General features: G+C 38.0%; 2 protein-coding genes and 2 long non-coding RNA genes across 5 annotated transcripts; 2 read left to right on the top strand and 2 right to left on the bottom strand.

The window, feature by feature from the left end:
- The first annotated feature begins 9,733 nt into the window (after window positions 1-9,733).
- Window positions 9,734-10,948, top strand: LOC134177666 (integumentary mucin A.1-like). The gene is made up of 5 exons (XM_062644440.1): window positions 9,734-9,746; window positions 9,788-10,336; window positions 10,396-10,491; window positions 10,567-10,606; window positions 10,688-10,948. Exons 1-5 carry the CDS (start codon window positions 9,734-9,736, stop codon window positions 10,725-10,727), a joined length of 738 nt encoding a protein of 245 aa, XP_062500424.1. The 3' UTR covers window positions 10,728-10,948.
- A 1,987-nt stretch (window positions 10,949-12,935) lies between these two features.
- On the bottom strand, window positions 12,936-15,284 carry LOC134176756 (gastrula zinc finger protein XlCGF57.1-like). Its single transcript, XM_062643417.1, has 3 exons — window positions 15,154-15,284; window positions 13,757-15,056; window positions 12,936-13,704 (listed from the first exon to the last, which is right to left on the bottom strand). The coding sequence occupies exons 1-3, from the start codon at window positions 15,205-15,207 to the stop codon at window positions 13,064-13,066; spliced, it is 1,995 nt and encodes a 664-aa protein (XP_062499401.1). The 5' UTR covers window positions 15,208-15,284; the 3' UTR covers window positions 12,936-13,063.
- A 2,806-nt stretch (window positions 15,285-18,090) lies between these two features.
- Window positions 18,091-20,846, bottom strand: LOC134177468 (uncharacterized). The gene is made up of 3 exons (XR_009969523.1): window positions 20,737-20,846; window positions 18,957-19,003; window positions 18,091-18,888 (listed from the first exon to the last, which is right to left on the bottom strand). It is a non-coding gene; the product is annotated as an uncharacterized LOC134177468 (long non-coding RNA).
- Window positions 20,847-20,999: 153 nt separating this feature from the next.
- On the top strand, window positions 21,000-21,965 carry LOC134177415 (uncharacterized). Of its 2 annotated transcripts, XR_009969506.1 has the most exons (4): window positions 21,000-21,048; window positions 21,163-21,238; window positions 21,417-21,473; window positions 21,539-21,965. It is a non-coding gene; the product is annotated as an uncharacterized LOC134177415 (long non-coding RNA). The 2 variants fall into 2 exon arrangements; XR_009969505.1 differs by having other exon boundaries at window positions 21,009-21,238.
- Window positions 21,966-24,997: the final 3,032 nt, after the last annotated feature.

Here is a 24,997-nt window from a genome sequence, read left to right on the forward strand (position 1 = left end):
AAGCAGATACTGCGGTTTTGCTATCTATACAGATACATTAAAGATACAAATGAAAGATAAATAATGGTAATAAATGCAAATTTTAAGTGGAGATAACGCTCGCTATGTACGTTTAGCGCTTTATGTAAAACTTACATTATATCGCACGTTTAGATGAACACATTACCAAAGAATTTTGGTGAGTTGTTTAATTAATTAACATACTACTCGCACACTTATCAAGCACAACAATCTGTTGATGGGAAGCTGACATTTATTTACCTCAGCATCAATTTCCAGTATCTCAGTCTGAATGTCATAGCTTGTAAATTGTCCTATTTTTGCTAACAGATAGTAACACATATACCAATAAATGTAATATTTATTTAATTAACTACATCAAATCAATAAGTAGACACTATTCTAATATAATGTATACAGTAGCATACAGTAATATATAAATGAAGATACATTTACTAGAGATACCAACTTGTCCTTCGTAATTTGTTACTCTGATCTAGGTTCATTACGTATAATTATTTTACACTAAGACACGTTACGTGCCAAATATCATTACAAATCTAAGACCAATTAACTGCAAGCATTTTAAATTTTGAATTAATTTGTAAATACGTGTGTGCATGACGATCTTAGAAACCGCACTTTACCTGTTTGCATAAATGTGTTCAATTGTTTGAAGGTCTGAGTCTAATGTCCTTTTGTGAGCTGCAAAATACGATTATGTTTTAATGCTATAGGTCTCTAGTTAATTAACATATTTCAATTTTACCTGATTTTTGTTTGCAACCAACAATAATTTAACGATCACGACGATCAAAACTAGTGCATTAATACATGCTGCAGCAATAATGTTTACAGGAATTCCTATTGATACATAGTATACAATATTCAGGATTCTGTTAACAGTACGCTGCAAGATTAGAACCTTGAGAGCTACAATCTTTCTGAGGTGGAGGAGACGTTTCTGTGTTAGAAATATGTGTTACGCAGGATAGAGGTTTTGTAACATATTGTTACATGTTACCTCTTGCCATTGGATGAGTAGCTGACTTACGATATTCTGTAGTTAGACTCACTCTCTGTTGGTAAGTTGTCGACTGACTTATATTTGTTTATTTGCTTTAGTTGGACTTGTTTGTTTATCTGATGTAGTTGGACTTGTTTGTCTGTTCGATGTAGGAGGACTTGTTTGTTTATGTGATTTAGTGGGACTTGTTTGTTTGTTCGATGCAGGAGTAAGGTAGTCTGTCAAATCAGTGATGGGTCTCGAAGAAACAGACTGATTTTGAGTGACGAATGTAAAGCTAAACAAAATATTTGTTCCTAGGAATGCTAAATCACAATAGACAAAAGTCTAAATTTGTTACAGCTATCCATGAAACCTAGGATGTTAGCGCGTATACAACAAATAGCAGCCAAAAGACGCAATGATGACTACATTTTCTATCCAAACTTTCTGCAGTAATTTTAGTAATTTTTGTTTATTCTGCATCTCTCTATGTAAAAGTTTGATCTTTCTGTCTGTCTGTCTGTCTGTCTGTCTGTCTGTCTGTCTGTCACCTTTTGACATGTAAATATGGAGGTGGACCTGTGTGGACGCATAACTCCATAGTGTCTGCATGGAGTGATTGCCTAAGCGATTTACTCATTCCCCATCAAATAGAACCGAGACAGCGATTTGTAGACAACGAAAACCGGCCTGACATCACGCTTTACGACACTGACACTGGGATCACAAAAGAATGTGATGTTTCGATAGCTCACCCTTGGAGCAAAGACATTATTAAAGATGCAGCCAGAGAAGGTGGCCATGCAGCAGCTAAACGAGAGGCAGCAAAGTCAAAAAAATACTCAGAGGAATCGCTTGCGGATGGATCGAAGCCTATAGTTGTCCCACTCGTCTTTGAACACTTCGGCAGGTGGGGCTTAAAGGCTGACGAGCTGATGAATGAACTGGGGAAGAAGGCGAGAGGCTTTGATGGAAGAAGAATTGCGGTAGAGTTTAAAACCTTCTGGAGGAAAAGACTGTCTATTACTCTTCAAAAATGCAACAGCAGAGTGATTTTGCGGAAGCTGTCAAGGCTTTCTGTGCGCTCATTAGGAGATGACAGTGTTTTGGGAGTAGATAGAGACATTCAGTGTTTTACTCATTAGCAATAGTCTCGGACTACAAGTAGAACATTTCATTTTAACAATAACTGTTTGTAGTAGTGAAGATTGTTGACAATAAACTTGATTCTGTCTGTCTGTCTGTCTGTCTGTAACATCAATCACGCCAAAACTACCGAACAACTTCAGTTCAAAGTTTGCATGATGCACGCGGAATTGATCGAGGTCCACAGTGAAGGTGTCGCTGTCTTTCAGAGTTTTCTTGGGACGGCGCTATTTCTTGCTGATCAAAAACACCGCCACTTGCGCTCAAATTTCTCTAGAACGGCGCATTGGATTTCCATCAATATATAAGTACTAGATATCTACCGTACTAGATATCCACAGTACTAGATATCTACAGTACTAAATATATACGGTACTAGATATCTACGGTACTAGGTATCTGCAATACTAGATATCTACAGTACTATATATCTACATTACTAGATATCTACGGTACTAGATATCTGGAGTAACAGATATCTACAGTACTGGATATCTACGTTACTAGATATCTACGGCACAATTAATATCTACGGTACTAGATATCTACAGTATTACATATCTACAGTACTAGATATCAAAAGTACTAGATATCTACAGTACTAGATATCTACGGTACTAGATATCTACGCTACTTGATATCTACAGTACTAGATATCTACAGTACTAGATATCTACAGTACTAGGTATCTACGGTATTAGGTATCTACGGTACTAGATATCTATGATACTAAATATCTACAGTACTAAATATCTAAAGTAATATATATCTACAGTGCTAGATATCTACACAGCTAGATATCTGCAGTACTTGATATCTACAATACTAGATATCTAGATTTCTAGTTTTTTTATTAGATATATCTAATTCTCTAGTACAATGACATTCGATAGATACGGCAAACTACATAAAATGTCAACTAAACTCAAACCTAAACTCTAACTTAAGAAACTAATGTGGGCGTGCCTGGACACGCCTGAGTTCATCATCTAAAATGGAACCACCTTGAACAATGTTCAGTTTTTTCATCATCACACGAGCATTTAGTTTCAGCAGTGTAACGGAAAACCGACGTCTCCAGTAGGTCTTGAAGTCAGCAGAGTTGTTCTTTCCTTCTTTATCTTTGGACTTGAGCGATAAAGTGTTCAGCAGACGCTCAGCGGAAACTCCCCAGGTGCCAAAGTGCTCGAACACTACAGGTATGCATTTTGGTGCACTACCTCCTGGAAGAATCTCGTTGTCATATTTAACATTTTTCATTTCTTCTCTTTCCATTGCAGCAAATCTACCCAGTTTTGCGCAATTTTGACGACCTCTTTACTCCAGGGATTGGCAAGTGAAATATCCATCTCCTGAGCAGACAAAATACCGGTGTCGCAAATGAGAATATCAGGTCTACCCTCATTGTTCAGATATCTATGTTTTGGTTCTTTCTTGTGGAGAACGGCCAGCTCTTTCAAGCATTTCGACCAAGAGCTTACAATTGAGTCATGAGCCCAAAACGGGACCTCATCCGTGTTTACATGTCATGAGATGATACCTAAAAGAGTCAAGGTGTGTCCCACAATCGCACTTATCTTGCATTCCCTGAAAAGGAAGGTAAAGCCCTAAACGTAAACAAGCTGCTAGGCGAAATTCGCCGGGTTTTAGTGCAAGCTCGTTTGACGTTGCGATTGCTTGTAAGAAGGCACCAGTTCCCTTTCCACTGACTGATCTAAGTCTGGCCGAAACTTCAGGTGAGTTTTCTTTTCCTAACAAAAGATTGTAATCATGAGTTCTAGTTATCTAGAGTCCTAAATATCAACAATACTAGATATATACAGTACTATATTTACATTACTAGATATCTACAGTACTAGATATCTACAGTACTAGATATCTACAGTACTAGATATCTACAATACTTGATATCTACAGTACTAGATATCTACAGTACTAGATATCTAAAATACTAGATATCTACAATACTAGATATCTACATTACTAGATATCTACAGTGGTAGATATCTACAGTGCTAGATATCTATGCTACTAGATATCTATGGTACTAGATATCTACAGTACTAGATATCTATGCTACTAGATATCTAGAGTACTAGATATCTACGGTACTAGACAGCTACGGTACTAGATATCTAGAGTACTAGATATCTACGATACTAGATAGCTACGGTACTAAATATCTACAGTACAATATATCTACAGTACTAGATATCTACAGTACTAGATATCTACAGTAATAGATATCGACGGTACTTGATATCAACGGCACTAATTATCTACAGTACCAGATATCTACGGTACTAGATATTTACATTACTAGATATCTACATTACTAGATATCTACAGTGCTAGATATCTACAGTGCTAGATATCTCCAGTACTAGATATCTACAGTGCTAGATATCTACGGTACTAGATAGCTACGGTACTAAATATCGACAGTACAAGATATCTACAGTACTAGATATTTACTAGATATCTACAGTACTAGATATCTACAGTACTAGATATCTACAGTACTAGATGTCTACAGTACTAGATATCTACAGTACTAGATATCTACAGTACTAGATATTTACAGTACATGCACTAGATATCTACGATACAAGATATCTACACTACTTGATATATGCAATGCTTTATATCTACAGTACTAGATATCGACAATACTAGATATTTACGGTACTAAATATCTATAGTACTAGACATCCACGGTACTAGATATCTACAGTACTAGATATCTACAGCACTAAGTAGATATCTACAATTACTGAGTACAAGATTTCTACAGTACTAGATTTCTACAAGCTATACAAAACGCGCTAGAGTATGCGCATGCGTCTGTAGAGACTGGTGTCGTGTTGCCAAGTAGCGTTTATGTTAATTAAATAGTATTTATTTCTACGCTGATTGATGACGTGTATATAGGGAATGATCACGAGACTAGGTGGAACCACTAGAAAAAAGATAAGTTACCATCTAATAATACCCCCTGTCTATGGTCTGTATGCATGCAGCCCTTTTGTGTACCACTATTGGCATTAGTAGTTGCGTTTTGGTAATTTCAATTCAGAATCTAGACATGCTGCACAAAAGGTCTGTCACTCTAGTTCAGTAGACATGATCACAGATCTAGAGACAACATCTATCACACTTCGTCTATGAAGTCTGTGGTTCTTGGGAGTATCCGGATGACCACATTGTGCCATTGTAGATACTGGGTGTCAGTTTCCTGATGATAGTATCCAGAGATAGAAAGTAGTCGATTGTCAGTGCGATATCCGCGGTTTTCACTTCCAGAGAACGCTCTCTACAGTGCAGCTATAGTACAATGAATTGCGCAGCATTCACTGCTTTTGTTAGCATGGTCTTGTGCTCAGACAGCATCGATGCTGACATCTCTTGTGGTATACGTTGACTGCTGACTCTGTCACTCACCTTCGCATATTTGCATTGTTTTCTGCCTGTAGGTAATCAACATTTCCTGGAATCGACTTCGTTGACTATGTACGGCCTCCGCGACACAACAATGACCGTGACAGCCAAAGCAGTCAAAAGGACCAGAGCGAGATGGTTTTTCGTGCCTTCCTTGACCTCTGATCTTTTTGATTCACCTGTACAAATCTCTGCAATGTATAGTCGTTTGGTGATTATCAACATCACTCTCTTAGCCGAGAGAACGCTCTTCTATCAACTTGCTTTCGTCAATGACACCAAAAAGATAATTTATTCAAGCAATACAGGAAGAATAAAAATTGGAAGTAAGATGTATATTTTGTGTATGTTTGTACGTATAGATGTTGTCTGGGTTGAGAGATACATCGATCATCTTGCTAGTCTTGAGCCCTGTTTTTACATAAATTCTTTACACATTAGAAAGCTATTCATGCAGATATGAGACAGAGGAGGGATTTGTTCAATATTGATATCTATAATATTAGAGAGGACGTGGGGGAAACCCGTATCTCCTGAAGTGGACGTCCTAGTAGGTTGATTCCAACATCATTGGAAAGCTCAGAAGGAGGAGGTTCCAGATCAGCTAATGAATACTGTGATTGGTACTTTATTACGACACAATTTGTAACTTTCTGTATGACACGCGCTTGGCCCTGCCCTCCTCTTGCATTTACACCAGGTGTCTGATAACTTCAAAGCCACCGCTATAACGCCCACTACTTGAAAGATGACGGGGACGTACTATAAACTATGGATTGATAGTAAAACAGCTGTAGCTAGCAAGCTAATGTAGTTGAGGCCTTGGTTGAACCTTTGAACCTAAGTTCATAGCTAAACTGGAACCGTTTATTTCACTAGCCGGAAATAAAGGGAAAGTCCAGCAAAAATGAACTTAACGTGTATGAGTAGATCTTACGAAGACAAATCGATCGGTATAAGTTACTCCGTTATCTTCGTCTTTGTATACGAGAACGAGCGATCTTACTGTGATGTGCAACGCTCACGCGCCTGCTCCTCGCTTCCTTGTCGATTAAGCTCCGCCCACTGTGAATCAATGCGTTTACGGATGACTGCTACGGATATATCGAGATTGCCAAATGTGAATGCAAAGATATTATGAAGATATGCCTTCTTGCTGTCAGTGGTTCCTCTCTAAAGTAAATGGTGTCGGTAGAGCTGTTTTCCCGCCAGACTTTGAAGCAGAATTCCTCAATATACCACGGCTTACCTAGAGAACGCGCTTGTGCTTGAGTATTTTTTATCCTTGTTCTTTTAATATCTGAAAAGAAACGTTCAGCGCACCGTCTGGCGTGTGCTACAGAAGACGTTCTTATTTTCACATCGGGTCTGCTCACTTCTTGATTGGTGCAGGGTTACAATCCCGGATGTAAAAATAGGATCGTCCTCTGTTGCACATGCCAGACGGCGCGCTGAACGTTTCTCTTCGGATATTAAAAGAACAAGTATAAACAAATACTCAAGCACAAGCGCGTTCTCTAGGTATACCGTGACATTGAGGAATTCTTCTTCAAAGTCTGGCGGGAAAACAGCTCTACAGACACCATTTTACTTTAGAGAGGAACCACTGACGGCAAGAAGACATATCTTCATAATATCTTCGCATTCACATTCGGCAATCTCGATATATCTGTAGCAGTCATCCGTAAACGCATTGATTCGTTTGCAGTGGGCGGAGCTTAATCGACCAAGCAGCGCGGAGCAGGCGCGTGGGCGTTGCACATCACAGAAACATCGCTCGTTCTCGTATAGAAAAGCGAAGATAACGGTGTAACTTATACCGATCGATTTGTCTTCGTAAGATCTACTCATACAAGTTAAGTTCATTTTTGTTGAACTTCCCCTTTAGCAACGCCCATCTCTGCTCTTCCATTCCTTAGCGCCTGTTTGAGCACGTTTTTTTTACAATGGCGCATCTCTCCCGTATGTAAATCTTCTAAAAATTACTATAAATCTACCTCGACAGCTACAGACCTGCCACTTCGTACTAACTATTAACCACAGTTCCCACGTCCTCTCCAATAATTGAACAGACTTTAGTGGCCGACTCATTCTAATAGAAGGACAAGAGATTTGCAAATTGTGAGATAAAAAGTGCTAAGGAATAGGAGAATTTCTAACTCGGTGTTGCCTAGTTATGATCAACAAACAGAATGTTGTCAATATATTCAAAAGGATTGGCTTTGACAACTAACTAAAGCGGTAGATAAAACACTTTGAATTATTATTACTAATAATTTCAATTAATATTAATGTTTTTATATACTACGATTTATTAACAACTAAATATTTCACCCAAAAAATAGTCATTGTTTCAAGACTAACATATAAAGTTAATTGTAGCCTCGAGCTTCCCAACTATACGGTTTGCGTTGCTGATAGGCGTGCGTGTTGTAAACTACAGAGTAACCAGAAGCAAGTAGTTCAAGTTGCAAGCAATGGCCCCACTAAGTAACACGCTTCTTTTCTAAATACGTAAGGTGACTTATCTGCAAGTTAGCATCTAACCTGAAGACAAGTTGCTACCTCAACTGTAAATTAATTGTAGACTGCTGTCGGAAAATCAAAGATTTCTAATTTTTTTAAATTTTTGGTAAATCTAATTAATAGATGACAACACAAAACAATAAACAAAACTGTGAATTTTTAAATTAAATAATGAAAATTAAACAGTGTGAGCAGCGAGCTCGAGATTGTTCTGCAAGATCAAATAAGACGCAGTCTTTTTACTTAAGAGCACAAACAGACTGACAGCAAAGTCTTTCCTGGAAACAGTCTAGGAGATTTAATTAATTAACAATGCTACGACTGTAGAACTACAACATTATGTTACTTTTCACAACAAAATGCAAATACAAAATACAAAATACTAGCCTACGTACTTAAACTTAATGTTAACAACTACAACAGTTATTGTCAACAGCGCTGAATCTAGGAATTTTTGAAAGAGGGGTTCACCGTTAGCAGTTATTTATAGTATTACTAATTTTCTCTTTTCTAATGAAATTATATAAAATTATTGAACCTCGCTTGTTGGAAAAAAGGGGTTAGAAAAGAGAGGTGGCAACGCCATAACCCCCTCTAGATCCGGCCCAGTGACTCAATACCAACAAGTGCATCATAAATATCAATTTTAGAATGACGTAACAATTTGCAAAACGACTGGGTTTAGAGTCAAGCCGTATTGACTAACCATTTGCCGGTACTGTTGCAGAGCAGCCAGCGTTGCGTCTTCTCAACACATCTCGCACCATAACAGTGAACAGGAACTCTCTACTTCGCTTGTGTTTTACGATAACAGGTGCTCCTCTTCCTACAGTGTCTCTGTACCACTCACCTCGCAATGACAGTGAGCGACTAGAGTCCACAGTCAATGCGTCTCGATATACAATCAACGGCAGCTGTTTGGAATTCGGTCCTCTAAGAACGGAAGACAGCGGTACCATATCTCTTCGAGCTGCCAATTGCTTCAATGTTTCGACACAGTCTTTCTTCCTACAAGTTTACGGTAATTTCAAGTATATTTAAACACAAAGGATAAATATGCATGTAAACAGTAACTTTAATTTTTCTACACTCAAACCTGCAAAGTATTTTTATTTTATTTTGCAGGCGCAAGTTATTATGTTGGGAACATACAAACCAAGTCATCTACTTACACTAGGCCGACTTTAAAAGCGTTACAAACCGCATTTGCAGCAAACCGTATGAAAACCACAATTGTAGCAAACCGGCCAGAAACTACAACAATTCGGTCAGAAAGTACAATTGCAGCAAACCGGTCAGAAACCAGAACTGCAGCAAATGGGCAAGAAAGCGCAATTGTAGTACACTGGCCAAAAACTACAATTGCAACAAACCGACCAAAAGCTACCATTGCAGCAAACCAACCAAAAGCTACAATTGCAACAAACCAACCCAAAACTAAAATTACAGCAAACCGTCTAGAAACTACAACAATTGCAACAAACCGACCAAAAACTACAATTGCAGCAAACCGGCCAGAAACTACAACAATTGCAACAAACCGGCCAGAAACTACAATTGCGGCAAACCAGCCAGAAACTACAATAATTGCAACAAACCAACCAAAAACTACTAATGCAGCAAACCGGCCAGAAACTACAATAATTCGGTCAGAAAGTACAATTACAGCAAACCGGTCAGAAACCAGAACTGCAGCAAACCGGCAAGAAAGCACAATTGTAGCAAACTGGCCAGAACCTACAACAATTGCAACAAACCGACCAAAAACTACAATTGCAGCAAACCGGACAGAAACTACAATAATTCGGTCAGAAAGTACAATTGCAGCAAACCGACCAGAAAGCACAATTGTAGCAAACCGGCCAGAAACTACAATTGCAGCAAACCGGACAGAAACTACAACAATTGCAACAAACCTACCAAAAACTACAAATGTTGCAAACCGACCAGAAACTACAATTCGGTCAGAAAGTACAATTGCAGCAAACCGGCTAGAAGCCAGAACTGCAGCAAACCGGCTAGAAAGCACAATTGCAGCAAGCCGGCCAGAGACCATACTTTTAATAAACTGGCTAGAGAATTCGAAGAAGACCGCAGTATATCCAACGACGGATTCACGACTAGAAATAACACCCACCGCTTTTGAAAACAACGGTATTCATATCGAAGAACTCGACAACAGCACGCTCAGCACTAATTCTAATTCCACCACTAAAGGTATGAACAAATTTAGTCCGCTGACGTTATATCACGTGACTTGTCTTATTTCATGACAGAATTTCCATGCTGGAAGTACGTACTTGTGGCAGCAGCAACTTTGGCTTTTCTGTTAGTAACTGTCATATTACTAATTCGAAAATTCTACAGAAAGAGTAAGATGCTAAAAAGAATTTAAGACATTCGTGAAATAGAACAGTAGTCTGTACCACTAATGTATGCGTTTCTAGGCACCACAACCAACACAGTAACTGTGAATCTAAATGACAGGTATATATACATTGCATGCCTATACATAAGGATTATCCATAAGTCTAATTTTTGCTTATACACTCGTTTCCTCTTTTATAGTAGGCCTACTAACGAAGAATTTGAAATTCTTGAAAGTTAACTTACAGTACCTTACAAGCTTATCACAGCAATTATTCTTTCTATGTGGCTCTGAATTCAATCAAGTAGAGCGATGGTTGGACCAGGTCCACTATTACTCAATTCTCCAGAATTCTGCATATAAACTAAAGCAAAAATAGACTTAGGGAAATATTGCATAGATGCATGTGAGCATAAATATATAACAAGTGTATATGGTACTATACAATCAAACACGCATAAACAAATATAAACAACACTATTAGTCATGTCAGAATTTATTTCAGATATAGTTGATGTGTGTGTGTGTGTGTGTGTGTGTGTGTGTGTGTGTGCGTGCGTGCGTGTGTGCGTGCTGGTGTGTGTTTATGTGTGTGTTGTGTGTGTGTGTGTGTGTGTGTGTGTGTGTGTGTGTGTGTGTGTGTGTGTGTGTGTGTGTGTGTGTGTGTGTGTGTGTGTGTGTGTGTGTGTGTGTGTGTGTGTGTACTCAAACACATCTGGTGTGCAGTGATCAGCCGTCATCCAGCACGCTGTTATTTATCTCTAATTGTCCTCTTTCAATGAAAGGGAGCACTAACTGTGGTGAACCCTAGGCGACGAGAAATTGACTCCTTTCCAGTTCCGGGTACCTTGGTTGTACAGTAGCAGGGCAGGATCCAGGAATTTGGAAAGAGGGGGTTCACCTGGTAGCAGATATTTATAGCATTACTAATTTTCTCTTTTCTAATGAAATTATATGAAATTATTGAACAACGCCTATTGGAAAAGAGGGGGTTTCAACCCCTTGAACTCCCCTCCGGATCCGGTCATGAGTGGAATCAGCAATGTGCTTCCAAACGCACTGCAAAGCAGGAAACTTACCTAACAGTAGGCGTGTGTTCCTAGCTAGAATACCGAACGATTGATCATTTTAGCCTACACAACGAGGCACGGGTGTACGTACTCCAATCACAACAACGTCTATAGGGTTAACAACACCAAACAGCTGCTGCACATGTACTGGAAAGCACTTACTAAAAATTTTAGTATTACATGTAAGCATGTACAAATTGATTAGCAACGCGTACACGTCACTACAAGTAAACACCAGCATCCCAAAACTTGTGTACAAGTGGCTGAGTCACACTAAACACTTGTTATACAGGTGACTGAGAAAGGACAGACAGTCCTAGCATCAATTTAGGTTACTCTCTGCTAGGACTTTGAAGGTACACTCGAAAGTTATGATCAGTGATCAAAATTTGAACGTCCTGCGTGACTCCGCCTAGACTAGCTGGCTGACAAGCTCCAACAACCGTAGGTCGAGATTACACGAGCGCTACACTGTAACTGAATGTACGGACGCTGCACATTCCAAAGTTGTTTACATGGTCATTTCCGTCGAGTCGGTATTTACGTCGAGTCGCTACTTTCGGTGAGACGACTACTATAACCCTAGGGTTAATTATCCTCTAATTGTGAGAAGGCTTTCATTGATTCATCATTGGGTTTATTATTATGATCACTATAACCAGATAATACATCCATAATACATTAGTACTTGCATAATACATACATACTTGCCTAAAATGCTTCTCCTGGAGATCCCTGTGTTTCCGTCTAACTCTATGTGTACACTGGCGTAGAAATCGGGGCAGCCCCATTGTTAAATAAATTGAAATTTTCTGACTTTTGCAACTACATTTACGATCTGGCAAGATATTCATAATGACATTCACGGTACATGCATCCCCACGCTCGTGAACATCGTCTACGCCACTGAGTTACTAACTAATTAGTCACGTCCTTAATTAATTAATTTTAAGAGACAAATCATAGATTTGCGTTAAATACACAGCTCTACAATAGAATGGTCAAAACATCTAGACTTTGTACTGTGCATGGGGTCTCTTGTCTCCTCCCAGTGTGGATTGGGATATGGCTAGTCGCTCTCTAGTAGGACTAGTGGGTATGGGCTATTAGACAAGATGTACATACACAGAGATGTAGAGTACACGTGTTGGTCTTATGGAATATTGGAGGTCTAGGGGCACAAATCATCTAAAACTCGAGCTAGTCTCTCCCCGCCGTTCCCCGAATTGTCAATCTGGAGCAGGGGTACAATCCGAGGAATGACGAAGGCGGGGAGAGATTGGCTCGAGTCCTACTGATCATCTGTGTAATAATAGCGCGTTTATACCAGAAACATATAATTAAAGCAGGAACATAAAATAAACAATATACTCTATCAGTATCCTCTACCAACGTTTGGTAATTCATACGCAAACAATGTCTTCCACCAATGCATTACTAAGCTTCAACTTCAAACACAACCAGTCAACAGTCGATCTTATCAGATAAAACAGAAACGAACTCAATTCAACGAACCCTAGTTTTCCATGATATTTCAAGTCTGCGTGAGCCACAAGTGTATTCTCTAGTATGTCTCAATTCATCAATTAACTCAAGTAGCTCTGTCGTAGACACAAACATTTCCCTTGACTTATTCTCATCACAACTGATCATGTTGGATAAACGACGACAAACAGATGAAAATTGTGAATATGAGTCATACAACTTGATGAGGAGACAGATTAGTTGATGTAGATCATCATCATACGACTCAACAGGTTGACATATCCTATCATGCATGAGACAAGATGCCACCGGATCTAACAGTTTGGCACACAGTCGAACTGTGAGAAATACATTGTGGATGTTGATGTAACCATGATTGAGTCCCAGTTGATAATGGAGATAATCTACTGCACTAACAATGCCATAAGAAATATTGACTCTCTCTCGTACATTCACTTCATCATTCGCTTTCGAATCAACAAGCAAATAAGATAAAGGCGTTAAAACTTTCTCAATTACCAACATATCACTACCAGTAGACACGGTCACACCATATGTCACAGCTATGTTGGGATGGTGGAACATAGAGAAAATAGCAGATGAACTGCGAACTCGGTTGGCAGGAATGTATAGAAATGCGAATAAGCTTCTGTCACTAAACACTAACAACAAAATAACATAAAATGATGAGTAAACTGATATAAAACACATTACTTGCAGAAGTCTGAGCAGATAAATGAGTACTACTGCAGTTGGATTGAGACGTGCTTGCAGATGATATCAAATCTATGGACTTCTTTGCAATTGTGTCTTCTCGAGTGTGAACTTTCTGATGTCTTCTAACTCCTGCAGAAGAGTCAAACCCTCCTCCACAACATTCACAATAATATTTCTTGTCTCTTCGATGTGATCCTAAATGAATACCTAAACTGCCAAATTGAGCAAACTTCTTTCCACATTCACTACATTCATATGGCCTTTCTCCTGTGTGTATTCTCATATGACATTTTAGACCACCAGATTGAGTAAACTTCTTTCCACACTCACTGCATTCATATGGCCTTTCTCCTGTGTGTATTCTCATATGACATTTTAGATCACCAGATTGAGTAAACTTCTTTCCACACTCACTGCATTCATATGGCCTTTCTCCTGTGTGTATTCTCATATGACATTTTAGACCACCAGATTGAGTAAACTTCTTTCCACACTCACTGCATTCATATGGCCTTTCTCCTGTGTGTATTCTCATATGACATTTTAGATCACCAGATAGAGTAAACTTCTTTCCACACTCACTGCATTCATATGGCCTTTCTCCTGTGTGTATTCTCATATGACATTTTAGACTACGAGATTGAGTAAACTTCTTTCCACACTCACTGCAATCATATGTCCTTCCTCCTGTGTGTATTCTCATATGATATTTTAGACCACTAGAATGAGTAAACTTCTTTCCACACTCACTGCACTCATATGGCCTTCCTCCTGTGTGTATTCTCATATGACATTTTAGACCACCAGATTGAGAAAACTTCTTTCCACAGTCACTGCATTCATATAGCTTTTCACCAGTGTGTATTCTCATATGACATTTTAGATCACCAGATCGAGCAAACTTCTTTCCACACTCACTGCACTCATATGGCCTTTCTCCTGTGTGTATTCTCATATGACGTTTTAGACCACCAGATTGAGAAAACTTCTTTCCACAGTCACTGCATTCATATAGCTTTTCACCAGTGTGTATTCTCATATGACATTTTAGATCACCAGATCGAGCAAACTTCTTTCCACACTCACTGCATTCGTATGGCTTTTCACCAGTGTGCACTACCATGTGTGCGTTAAGGTTAAACAAACTAGAAAATTTCTTTCCACACTGTCTGCATACATGTGATTTCACTCTAGTATGAGTCCTATTGTGTAGATGTAAAAGTGAAGTAGAAGAGAATCTCTTTCCGCGTTTCTCAATGATGTGTGGCTTCTTTTTCAATTTAGGTTTCATTTCACGCTAAAATTTCAAGTAACAAGCACTTCTACACTCGCCTGCCTGTATTTATAGATTCTCTAATAAAAATAAATTTTACAAGTAAGCTTCCTAGACTTACAAGTGTGTGTGAGCAACAGATTTCAAAGTGTGATCCGAATGCTGAAACCTCCATCTGTGCAATGGGGACCCTTAAAAATTTTACTGATCCAAGATTGCAGGGGCAAAAGTCAAAACAATCCAATGTTGATTTCGGTATACGCAAACGCTGGGTATCACCCCAAATAAATAATAAACCTGGAGCAACAGTATCTACATACGGGACACTGGCGATGAGCAGACAACCGCTCGACCTATACTAAAAAAAGGCTTTACGCAGCCCATCATTGAAAACACTACTATGCTTCAACTAAATCAAATTAATATAACGTCATAGAATTCAGCGAGAGACTAAAACGTCTAGCGCAAACGCCATGCACCCAATTACGCAAAGTTATTGTGTCCATGCAATAGGAAAATTTGTGTAGAGTATCTTAAGTACACAAAGAAAAATTTTCTTACAGCTAGTGATGAATACAAGCGTCGGAGGCTGCAAGCAGAGAAGCACAGATCAGGCTTTGTCACTTAACGTGCGCTAAAGACCATGTCCAATCATTTCGGCCACATCCGCTAGATTGCGCCCCGCATAGCTTTGATTGTTGTACCCAACAATCAAATTGAGCTTTTTACTGACTATCGACGCATTTGTAACTTTTTTTGATCTAGACTCCAACTTGTAGATCGTAGTTTGCAAAGCGTGCTGTTTGGTAAAACACTTAGGCACAACTTACGCCTAGGTACCGTACGGACAAATTATGCGTGACGCGTGACACGCTGAAGCAGTCTCGCGTCTAGCCTCGAACCAGACCCTCTCGCCGAATACGGGCAAATTTTTGGGGGGTTCACTTCATACACACATCCCGGATATATAGCCGGGATAAGTTTATCTTGCACGTGCATGGTAGACTATTCTCACGTGCACACATGGCTAGTAGTTCGAAATGTGTTGTTATGCTGACTGTTCGTGGGAATTGCGCTTTCTCTGCGAGCAGTTACCACACTGAGTAAGCAACAGTGGCTTGTGAAAGGAGAGCCCCAATACGGTGAATGTTGGTTGCTACAAACGGTTTTCTTTGCAGAAAATGACTTTCTCCAGAAACAATTGACTCCAGAAAAGCTTTACAGGATGCAGTTAGCATGCAAGACAGCAGAGGTTTGTACATTTTGCTAGTTAATTGATGTTTGTTAATTAATTAACTAATTATTAATTTATTAGGATAATGTATTTAGTAACATTAAAGCACAATTTATGTATTTATGGTATTATTTTTAAACCTTAAATGTGATTTAATAAATAGTAATTTATAATTTATAAGTGTATATATATACATACATACATACATACATACATACATACTAGTAACTATTGCAGAAGAACCTGTTTATACTAATCATGTATTCTGCAATTAATTTGTTTGCATAAGAAATGTATGGCAAACATGCAGGAAGTTGTTGATCTGGACAGTCTGTTGCCACAGAACGCAGTTTTTCATTAGCCTAAAATACATAAAAGCAATCCATGATCTATTTTAACAATAAAATTAAAACACACAAAATGAAGATGCCTATTTCTCTAGTGGGTGCACAGTTTGCTGGACATAAAACAGGAATGACTTGTTCTGAACACTTATTCTAAACACTCTAACTACAATCTGTTCCTCTCTTTATAACAAGGAATATGAAGAATCCAGGACATCAGTTGTTGTGAATTCAGTTAATATGTATTGGTGAGCTAATATTTAGTGGTGGAAGTTTTGATTGATGTCTACAGTCAATGTTTTTTAATTTATATGGTCAATATTGATTGGTAAATAGAGTTTTAGTATTAGATGTTGTATGTGATTATTATTTATTGATTTATATAGTAAATGTTGATTGATTATTGCAGTTAATATTTATTGATTTAATACATTTTATTTTCTTTGATTAATTAACACATTCAATATTGTAAATAGAGTCAAAGTAACTTCTTTATTCTGGTTGTTGCAGATTCTAGATGAGTAACCTGGATAACTTCCATTATTGCACCTGCCAGAAGACGAATTACATGTGTGGTTTAGGCATAAGTCACCTATGTTTCGATTAATTAACATTTCTGGATCTCCATAAGGTACTTGCATGCAATGTCTCAGTTGTATGTACTGCACTTGTAAGTCAGAATTTTTAGTTCATCTTTTGAGATTCTCCACAGAGTTACACAGAAAGTGCCTTTCCTTCAGGGAGCTGCCGTGACCAGTTTTCTGAAGAAATGAGTGCAACTAAGTTGATATAGCTGCATTGCATTTTGACTCGTAGTGCTTTCAGCTATTGTACTTTGTAAATTTGATAGATTATTTGCAGGATCTTTTGGGTGACCAGCGATACTGAAAGGGATTTCTGAATAAATTTGCATACATCATGTGTGTATCTACTCATATCTATAATGCTCACTTGAGCGATCTGCCATTTGTTGTGTCCCTGGCTGTTAGATTAGGAGTTGCTCTCAGATAGGGCTCCGTATATGAGGATTAGCTGTTAAATCAGTAATTCTAGTTTCAAAACTTGATAAATACCAAAAAGAGGTGTTTCTTTACTATGATGAGATGGAGCAGTTGATGACGCATGTACGTTGTTAAGTACCTCACAAGTCACTTGGGGAGTTACAGATTATGTCTGCTTGTTCATCAAATGTATGACTTACCACTTGAGCTATTAGTCATACAGAGATGTACGGGATGGGAATGTTTTTTGCATATGCCACAGCTGGTTTCCCCACAATACGTTCTGGCTTTTGATCAGTCTTGTGATACAAAAATAATATTTATGTAACCGAATCAATGACCTTCAATCTATTACAGTACTCACACTCTACTATGGTCTGCTGCAACTGGGATAATGACTACAAATTCAAATTATGATATTATATGTGGAATTGCGATGAGCCTCAATCGCACAAAACCGCATGATTCCCCACAATTTTCTCTTTTTCACAGCATCTTATACCATGCTCAAACTGACCACAAATGGAACTACGTATATACAAGCACAAAACATTATCATGTCACTTTCTTCAACATCTAGAGCGTACACTGTTACAGAGATGGGCATAATTATTGAGCCACCATGAGCATGTGACTTAGATTAAAGAATTATTGGAATTTTTCAGACACTGCAAGTACATGCATCTACAGTGACAGCTGCATTTTTTAGTAAATTAAAACAAGTCATAATGGTGAGGTAATGGCTCCAATTGTGCCATCCGCATGTCTGAGATTGCAGGTGATGTGTGACCTGTTGAGATACACAATGACATGACTGCTTCTTGCTGTCAGTTTAACCAGTAGATTTGAAAGTTAATCTTTTTCAAAAGCTTCTAAACAATAAAATGACTTTGTTTATGTCAGAAGACGTACTCAAAGATTAAATAGAGGCTATACGTTTCAATTTACTTTTTTTGCATATTATGAGTCCATTCTCGTCTGCTCTCGTGACGTCACAACACGAACGGTTTGGACATGGTTATGCTGGCGGTGGTCGTTAGTCTGGTCATTCTTTTAATCTTTTTGTTGCTACGGGTTGTCAATATCAGAACAATATGAATACTCAAATAGCATGATTTGACGCAGAAGCAGCGGGTCAGCAGTATATTCATAGATCTGCAATTTCTGTTGATTTCCATGCCTCAGCTGATATGGGGGTGGCTCCATAATTATGCCCATGTGTGTATATCCAACTGGTAATGGTTAAGATTTGAGTTATGCGTATACAGCATTGTAAACTGGTAAACAAACATCATAAATCTGGTAAGAAATGTCACAGCAGTCGCTAGATTTTGCTAGAGAGTACTTTGACATGTCATTCCCTGAGCCACCTTCCAATATTCTTCACACACTCTATACACGCAATGCAAAATATTAAGCATCTCATTCTTCAGATAAATTTTTGAATCTCTTTCTATGCATTGTAGTGTTCTGTCTAAGTGACTAGATAATTTTCAGTTAGCATATATTTCAAAATCAAACTATAATACATATCAGCAAAAGGCAAAAAAAGTAAAGTTTGCAAGCTACATGAAAATACACATGTGTACACAGAGCAGCTAAAAAATTATGCTACTACTCAGCTTTATGTCTGTCTGTCTGTCTGTCTGTCTGTCTGTGTTTCTGTCTGTCTGTCTGTCTGTCCGTCTGTCTGTCTGTCAGTCAGTCTGTCTGTTTGTCTGTATGTATGTATGTCTGTTAATACATATATTTCTTATACAAGACATTATTACAGTCTACGCTAAAAATCAGCTGTCTGTCTGTCTGTCTGTCTGTCTGTCTGTCTGTCTGTCTGTCTGTATGTATGTATGTATGTATGTATGTATGTATGTCTGTCTGTTTGTCTCAAATATATTGTCATAAATCATTACTATTACAAACTATATGATGATTTAAACTAAATAACTCTAAAAACTACACAAACAAAAAGACCCTGGCTGTCTGTCTGTGTCTGTCTGTCTGTATGTATGTCTTTTTCTTATTTTCAACATCAATACTACCATACAGTGAATATCTGTCTGTCTGTCTGTCTGTCTGTCTGTCTGTCTGTCCATCAATACATATATTTCAAACATCAAACTATAATACATATCAGCAAAAGGCAAAAAAGAAAAGTTTGCAAGCTACATGAAAATACACATATGTGTATATACACACATATAGCAGCTAAAGCATTATGCTACTACCCAGCTTTTTGTTTGTCTGTCTGTCGATCTGTCTGTAAATGGTATTATATTTTTATAAATCAGAACTATTACAGGCTAAATCAAACTAAATAATGCATGATACACTACAGTTGACCCTAGCAGGGTCTTAATTACAATGATAACGTGGATGGACATCACAACGTACATGGCCACCATAGAAGACGCCTAGCGCTAGCTGACGCGAGGTAAAGATGCGTACAATCCATGATGACAATGCTGATACAAAGAAGTAGACAATATGGGTAGAGGAAGATCTCACAACGTACATGGTCTGTCTGTCTGTCTGTCTGCATTGTTTGTCTGTCTGTCTGTCTGTCTGTCTGATCTGTCTGCCTGCCTGCCTGTCTGTCTGTCTGTCTGTCTGTATGTCTGTCTGTCTGTTTGTCTGTCTGTCTGCCTGTTTGTCTGTCTGTATGTCTGTCTGTTAATACATATATTTTTATACAAAACATTAGTACAGACTACGCTAAAAATCAGCTGTCTGTCTGCCTGTTTGTCTCAAATTTTTTGCAATAAATCATTACTATTACAAATTATATGATGATTTAAACTAAATAACTCTAAAAACTACACAAACAAAAAGACCCTGGCTGTCTGTCTGTGTCTGTCTGTCTGTCTGTCTATCTATCTGTCTCTCTGTCTGTTTGTCTGTCTGTCTGTCTGTCTGTCTGTCTGTCTGTCTGTCTGTCTGTCTGTCAATACATATATTTCAACATCAAACTATAATACATATCAGCAAACCCATGCAGAAAATATCATGAGCTTTGTCCCAATTTCCTCATGAGATACGCCCCTTTCTCATGAGGAAATTGGGATAATCCTCGTGAGAATTATGGCTCATGAGCCGAAGTTCATGCGTACGAGATCATGAGATCTGACCTTTTCTCGTGAATCTCGACCCTGACTTTTGTCATGAGCCTCCTGATCTTGCCTCGTGAAGCTCTTGATCTTTTCTCATGAGCCTCATGAGATCATGCTCGTGAGACGACCGCTCGCTGTCCAGACAATGTAGGTTATTTACGCATGCGTGCCAAGGAAACTAGTCGGTGTGGCTGTGTAGATGTAGCCTCGTCCCCAGACTCTCTCGCGCTAGTCTTGTCCGGTGCCCGTATGACAATTCCAGGCGCGAGAGAGTCTGGGGACGAGGCTATGCAGATGCGCGAATGGAGTGAATTCGTCGCTGTTTCCTCGGTAATTTACTTTTAACAGTTATATTTATTCAACAACTATAGTGATACTCTAGCTAGTAAAGTTACTCTTTGATCTATCTATGCTTCTGCTTGTTTCTAAACACTTTGTTTACAGCTCACCAAAGCTCGTGCTCATGGAAAGCGGATCTCCCGGATAGAAGAATCGAACCAGCGCTAACACAACGGAGAAAGTAACACATGCACACACACACACACACACACACACACACACACACACACACACACACACACACACACACACACACATACACGTTTATGCTTTCATTAATTAAGGAACGTAAATTTGCAGTGGTAACATGTTGAATCCTCTTAGAAGATACATTTGTTCTTTCACCTGTGTCTTTTTAGAAAGCAAACATCATTGAGACTGGGAGATGTCACATAGAGTCCCAGATGACTTGAAGGGTCTGTTTGATGCCAGCTTCTCTGTTGAGATAGATGTTCTCACATTCACAAAATTGGTTGTATAGGAAATGGTCAATATTCTTCATCGAAGTATGACACACTATTTAGGAGAGACAATTATACAAGTTTACAAGAGACGATGATGCAAATGCTGAAATATTGTACATATTTCTGTCTGTTGGAACCTAGCTGGAAGGATGAGAAGTTTGAACATGATCTAACAGCGTCAGTTGTTCATCCACTAAGAAATGTTGGTCCTTGTGTTCTTGTTGAAGCAGCTATGCAAGACGATGTGATCACAAACTGGCCGAGACCTGTAGTTAGCGCAAAGGCTGAGCTACTTTCTGTAAATAGATTACTTTGCAAGTGTGCATCAATACTTAATTGTACGGGGAGACATGTAATTGTTGAAACTCTCAATGATATTGAAGTAGATCTGTAATCATAGAGACCACGCTGCATGTGAACTTAATTGATACAAATATAACTAGAATGGAAAGTCTGTGTATCAATCTATAGTCAACTATATAACATAGCTACATCAAGATTTTGCTGTCCTGCTTTCTTGATTTGACGGTCAGTTGGCTCAAAGTAATTGTACTAAAGGTAGATGTTAATATTGAAACTACATATTTGCCATAGTTGTGGTCAGATATGTCCACACTTGTCAACATTTCAAAAATTGGAATGACTTGTATTGAGGGAAGACAACTTTCAATTAAATTCAAACTTAGTAGATATCTTACCCAATTCAAACCACCAATAGAAATATAACTAGAATGTAAAGAATGTGTATTTACAATATTCAACCATTTTATATTATACTACAGCTACATACAGGTCTCGCTGTTTGTAGCTCCACTGCCAGAGTTGAATCAATATAATTATATTATGTACATATTAATATCAATCATTAAAACTTTCTCAAATTATTAGTACAGTAAATAGAAGTTTGTATGCAAAGTTTTACTTGTAAAACTACATATTTGCCAAAGTGGTGGTCAGATATGTCCACACTTGTCAACATTACAAAAATTCGAATGACTTGTATTGAGGGAAGACAACTTTCAATGAAATTCAAACTTAGTAGATATCTTACCCAATTCAAACCATCGATAGAAATGTAACTAGAACGTAAAGAATGTGTAATTACAATATTCAACTATTTTATATTATACTATAGCTACCTTCAGGTTTTGCTGTACACAGCCAGAGTTGAATCAAAATAATTGTAATACGTAGATATCAATAGCAATCATTAAAACTTTCTCAAAAGATTGATATAGTAAATAGAAGTATGTGTGCAAAGTTTTACTTCTGAAACTACATATTTGCCAAAGTGGTGGTCAGGTATGTCATTACTTGTCGACAGATTTCAAAAATTCAAATAACTTGCATTGAGGGAAGACAACTTTCAATTGAATTCAAACTTAGCAGATATTTTATCTAACTCAAACCATCGATAGAAAGATAATTAGAATGTAAAGAATGGGCATTTACAATATTCAACCATTTCATATTATACTATAGCTACATACAGGTCTTACTGTATATTGTTGCTCCACAGCCAGAGTTGAATCACAATAATTGTAATATGTAGATATTAATATCAATCATTAAAACTTTCTCTAAACATTAATATAGTAATTATAAGTTTGTATGCAAAGTTCTACTTCTGTAACTACATATTTGCCAAAGTGGTGGTCAGATATGTCAACACCTGTCAACATATTTCAAAAATTTGAATGACTTGTATTGAGAGAACACAACTTTCAATTGAATTCAAACTTAGTAGATATCTACCCAACTCAAACCATTGATAGAAATATAATTAGAATGTAAAGAGTGTGTATTTACAATATTCAACCATTTATATTATACTAGCTACATACAGGTCTTGCTGTACACAGCCAGAGTTGAATCAATATAATTATATTATGTAAATATTAATATCAATCATTAAAAACTTTCTCAAAATATTAATGCATTAAAAGAAGTTTGTATGTAACGTTTTACTTGTGAAACTACATATTTGCCAAAGTGGTGGTCAGATATGTCAACACCTATCAAAAGTTTTCAAAAATCGAATGACTTGTATTGAGGGAAGACACCTTTCAATTGAATTCAAACTTAGTAGATATTTTAACCAACTCAATTCATCAATAGAAATATAACTAGAATATAGTCAACCATAGATACATTATTGTTTCTTCACAGCCATCGAATTAAAATATATGTATTAATTAAATGTAGTTATTAATTAAACCCATTTCAGCTAAACTAGTTTAAGGTGCGCCTAGTGGAAACACGTCCCTATATGCGCGCATCCATGGGTAAGGACAGATTGTCTCACCTTGCTCTCCTTCACATCCACTACGATGTACCAATAGATCTTGACAACGTAGTCGATTATTATGCTCGCCTTCACCCTCGCAGACTCGAACTTGACTCGGTACTGTTACACTAATGTTTTCTACTAACTCTAAGTCTTACCTAGACAATTATGAATACAGATACGTATTATTAGATAATGCCCGCGGAATTGCAAATACAATTACGTGAACCAAGTATACAAACGCAATTTTAACCATGTTTCCAAAGTGGTAAATCCACAAAAAAATTTAGCGCAGTGCGATTACATTTAATTGAAACCACAGAGACTTTGTTGGCAAATGCACCTCCAATTCCTGCGACCAGCCTACGGTCTAGAAGGTACACTCGAAAGTTATGATCAGTAATCAAAATTTGAACGTCCTGCGTGACTCCGCCTAGACTAGCTTGTTGACAAGCTCCAACAACCGTAGGTCGAGATTACACGAGCGCTACACTGTAACAGTGAACGCACGCTAGACATTCCAAAGTTGTTTACATGGTCGTTTCCGGCTAGTCGGTATTTCTGTCGAGTCGCTACTTCCGGTGAGACGACTACTATAACCCTCGGGTTAATTAGCCTTTATTATGTGAGAAGGCTTTCATTCATTCATCATTGGAATTATAATTATGATCACTATAACCAGATCATACATACATAGTACATTCATACTTGCATTGTACATACATAATTGCCTAAAAATGCTTCTCCTGGAGATCCCAATGTTTCCCTCTATGTATAAGTGTACACTGCCGTAGAAACTGGGGCAGCCCCATCGCCGTAGGAATTGAAATTTTCTGATTTTTGCAAACCTATTTATGGTCTAGCAAGTTACTCTTAGTGACATCCACGGTACATGCATCCACCTGCTCGTGAACATCTTCTTACGCCACTGAGTTACTAAGTATCACGTCCTTAATTAATTAATTAAAAGAGACGCTTCAGAGATTTGCGTTAGATACACAGCTCTAAAACAGAATGGTCAAAACATCTAGACTTTGTACTGTGCATGGGGTCTCTTGTCTCCTCCCAGTGTGGATTGGGCGAGGCTAGGCGCTCTCGAGTACGACTAGTGGGTATGGCCTATTGAACAAGGTGTACATACACAGAGATGTACAGTACATATGTTGGTCTTACGGAATATTAGACACGT

Source organism: Corticium candelabrum, chromosome 3 (assembly GCF_963422355.1).
Source record: "Corticium candelabrum chromosome 3, ooCorCand1.1, whole genome shotgun sequence".
Taxonomy (NCBI): domain Eukaryota; kingdom Metazoa; phylum Porifera; class Homoscleromorpha; order Homosclerophorida; family Plakinidae; genus Corticium; species Corticium candelabrum.

Excerpts from the sequence above, each read along its gene's own strand:
- LOC134177666 (XM_062644440.1), top strand. Across the intron at positions 10,337-10,395 it reads TTCTAATTCCACCACTAAAG|AATTTCCATGCTGGAAGTAC; the intron begins GTATGAACAAAT and ends ATTTCATGACAG. Across the intron at positions 10,607-10,687 it reads ACTGTGAATCTAAATGACAG|TAGGCCTACTAACGAAGAAT; the intron begins GTATATATACAT and ends CCTCTTTTATAG.
- LOC134176756 (XM_062643417.1), bottom strand. The coding sequence starts at position 15,207 with ATGGAGGTTTCAGCATTCGGATCACACTTTGAAATCTGTTGCTCACAC. Across the intron at positions 15,057-15,153 it reads TCTGTTGCTCACACACACTT|CGTGAAATGAAACCTAAATT; the intron begins GTAAGTCTAGGA and ends TTGAAATTTTAG. Across the intron at positions 13,705-13,756 it reads ATCTGCTCAGACTTCTGCAA|TGTTTAGTGACAGAAGCTTA; the intron begins GTAATGTGTTTT and ends TTTTGTTGTTAG.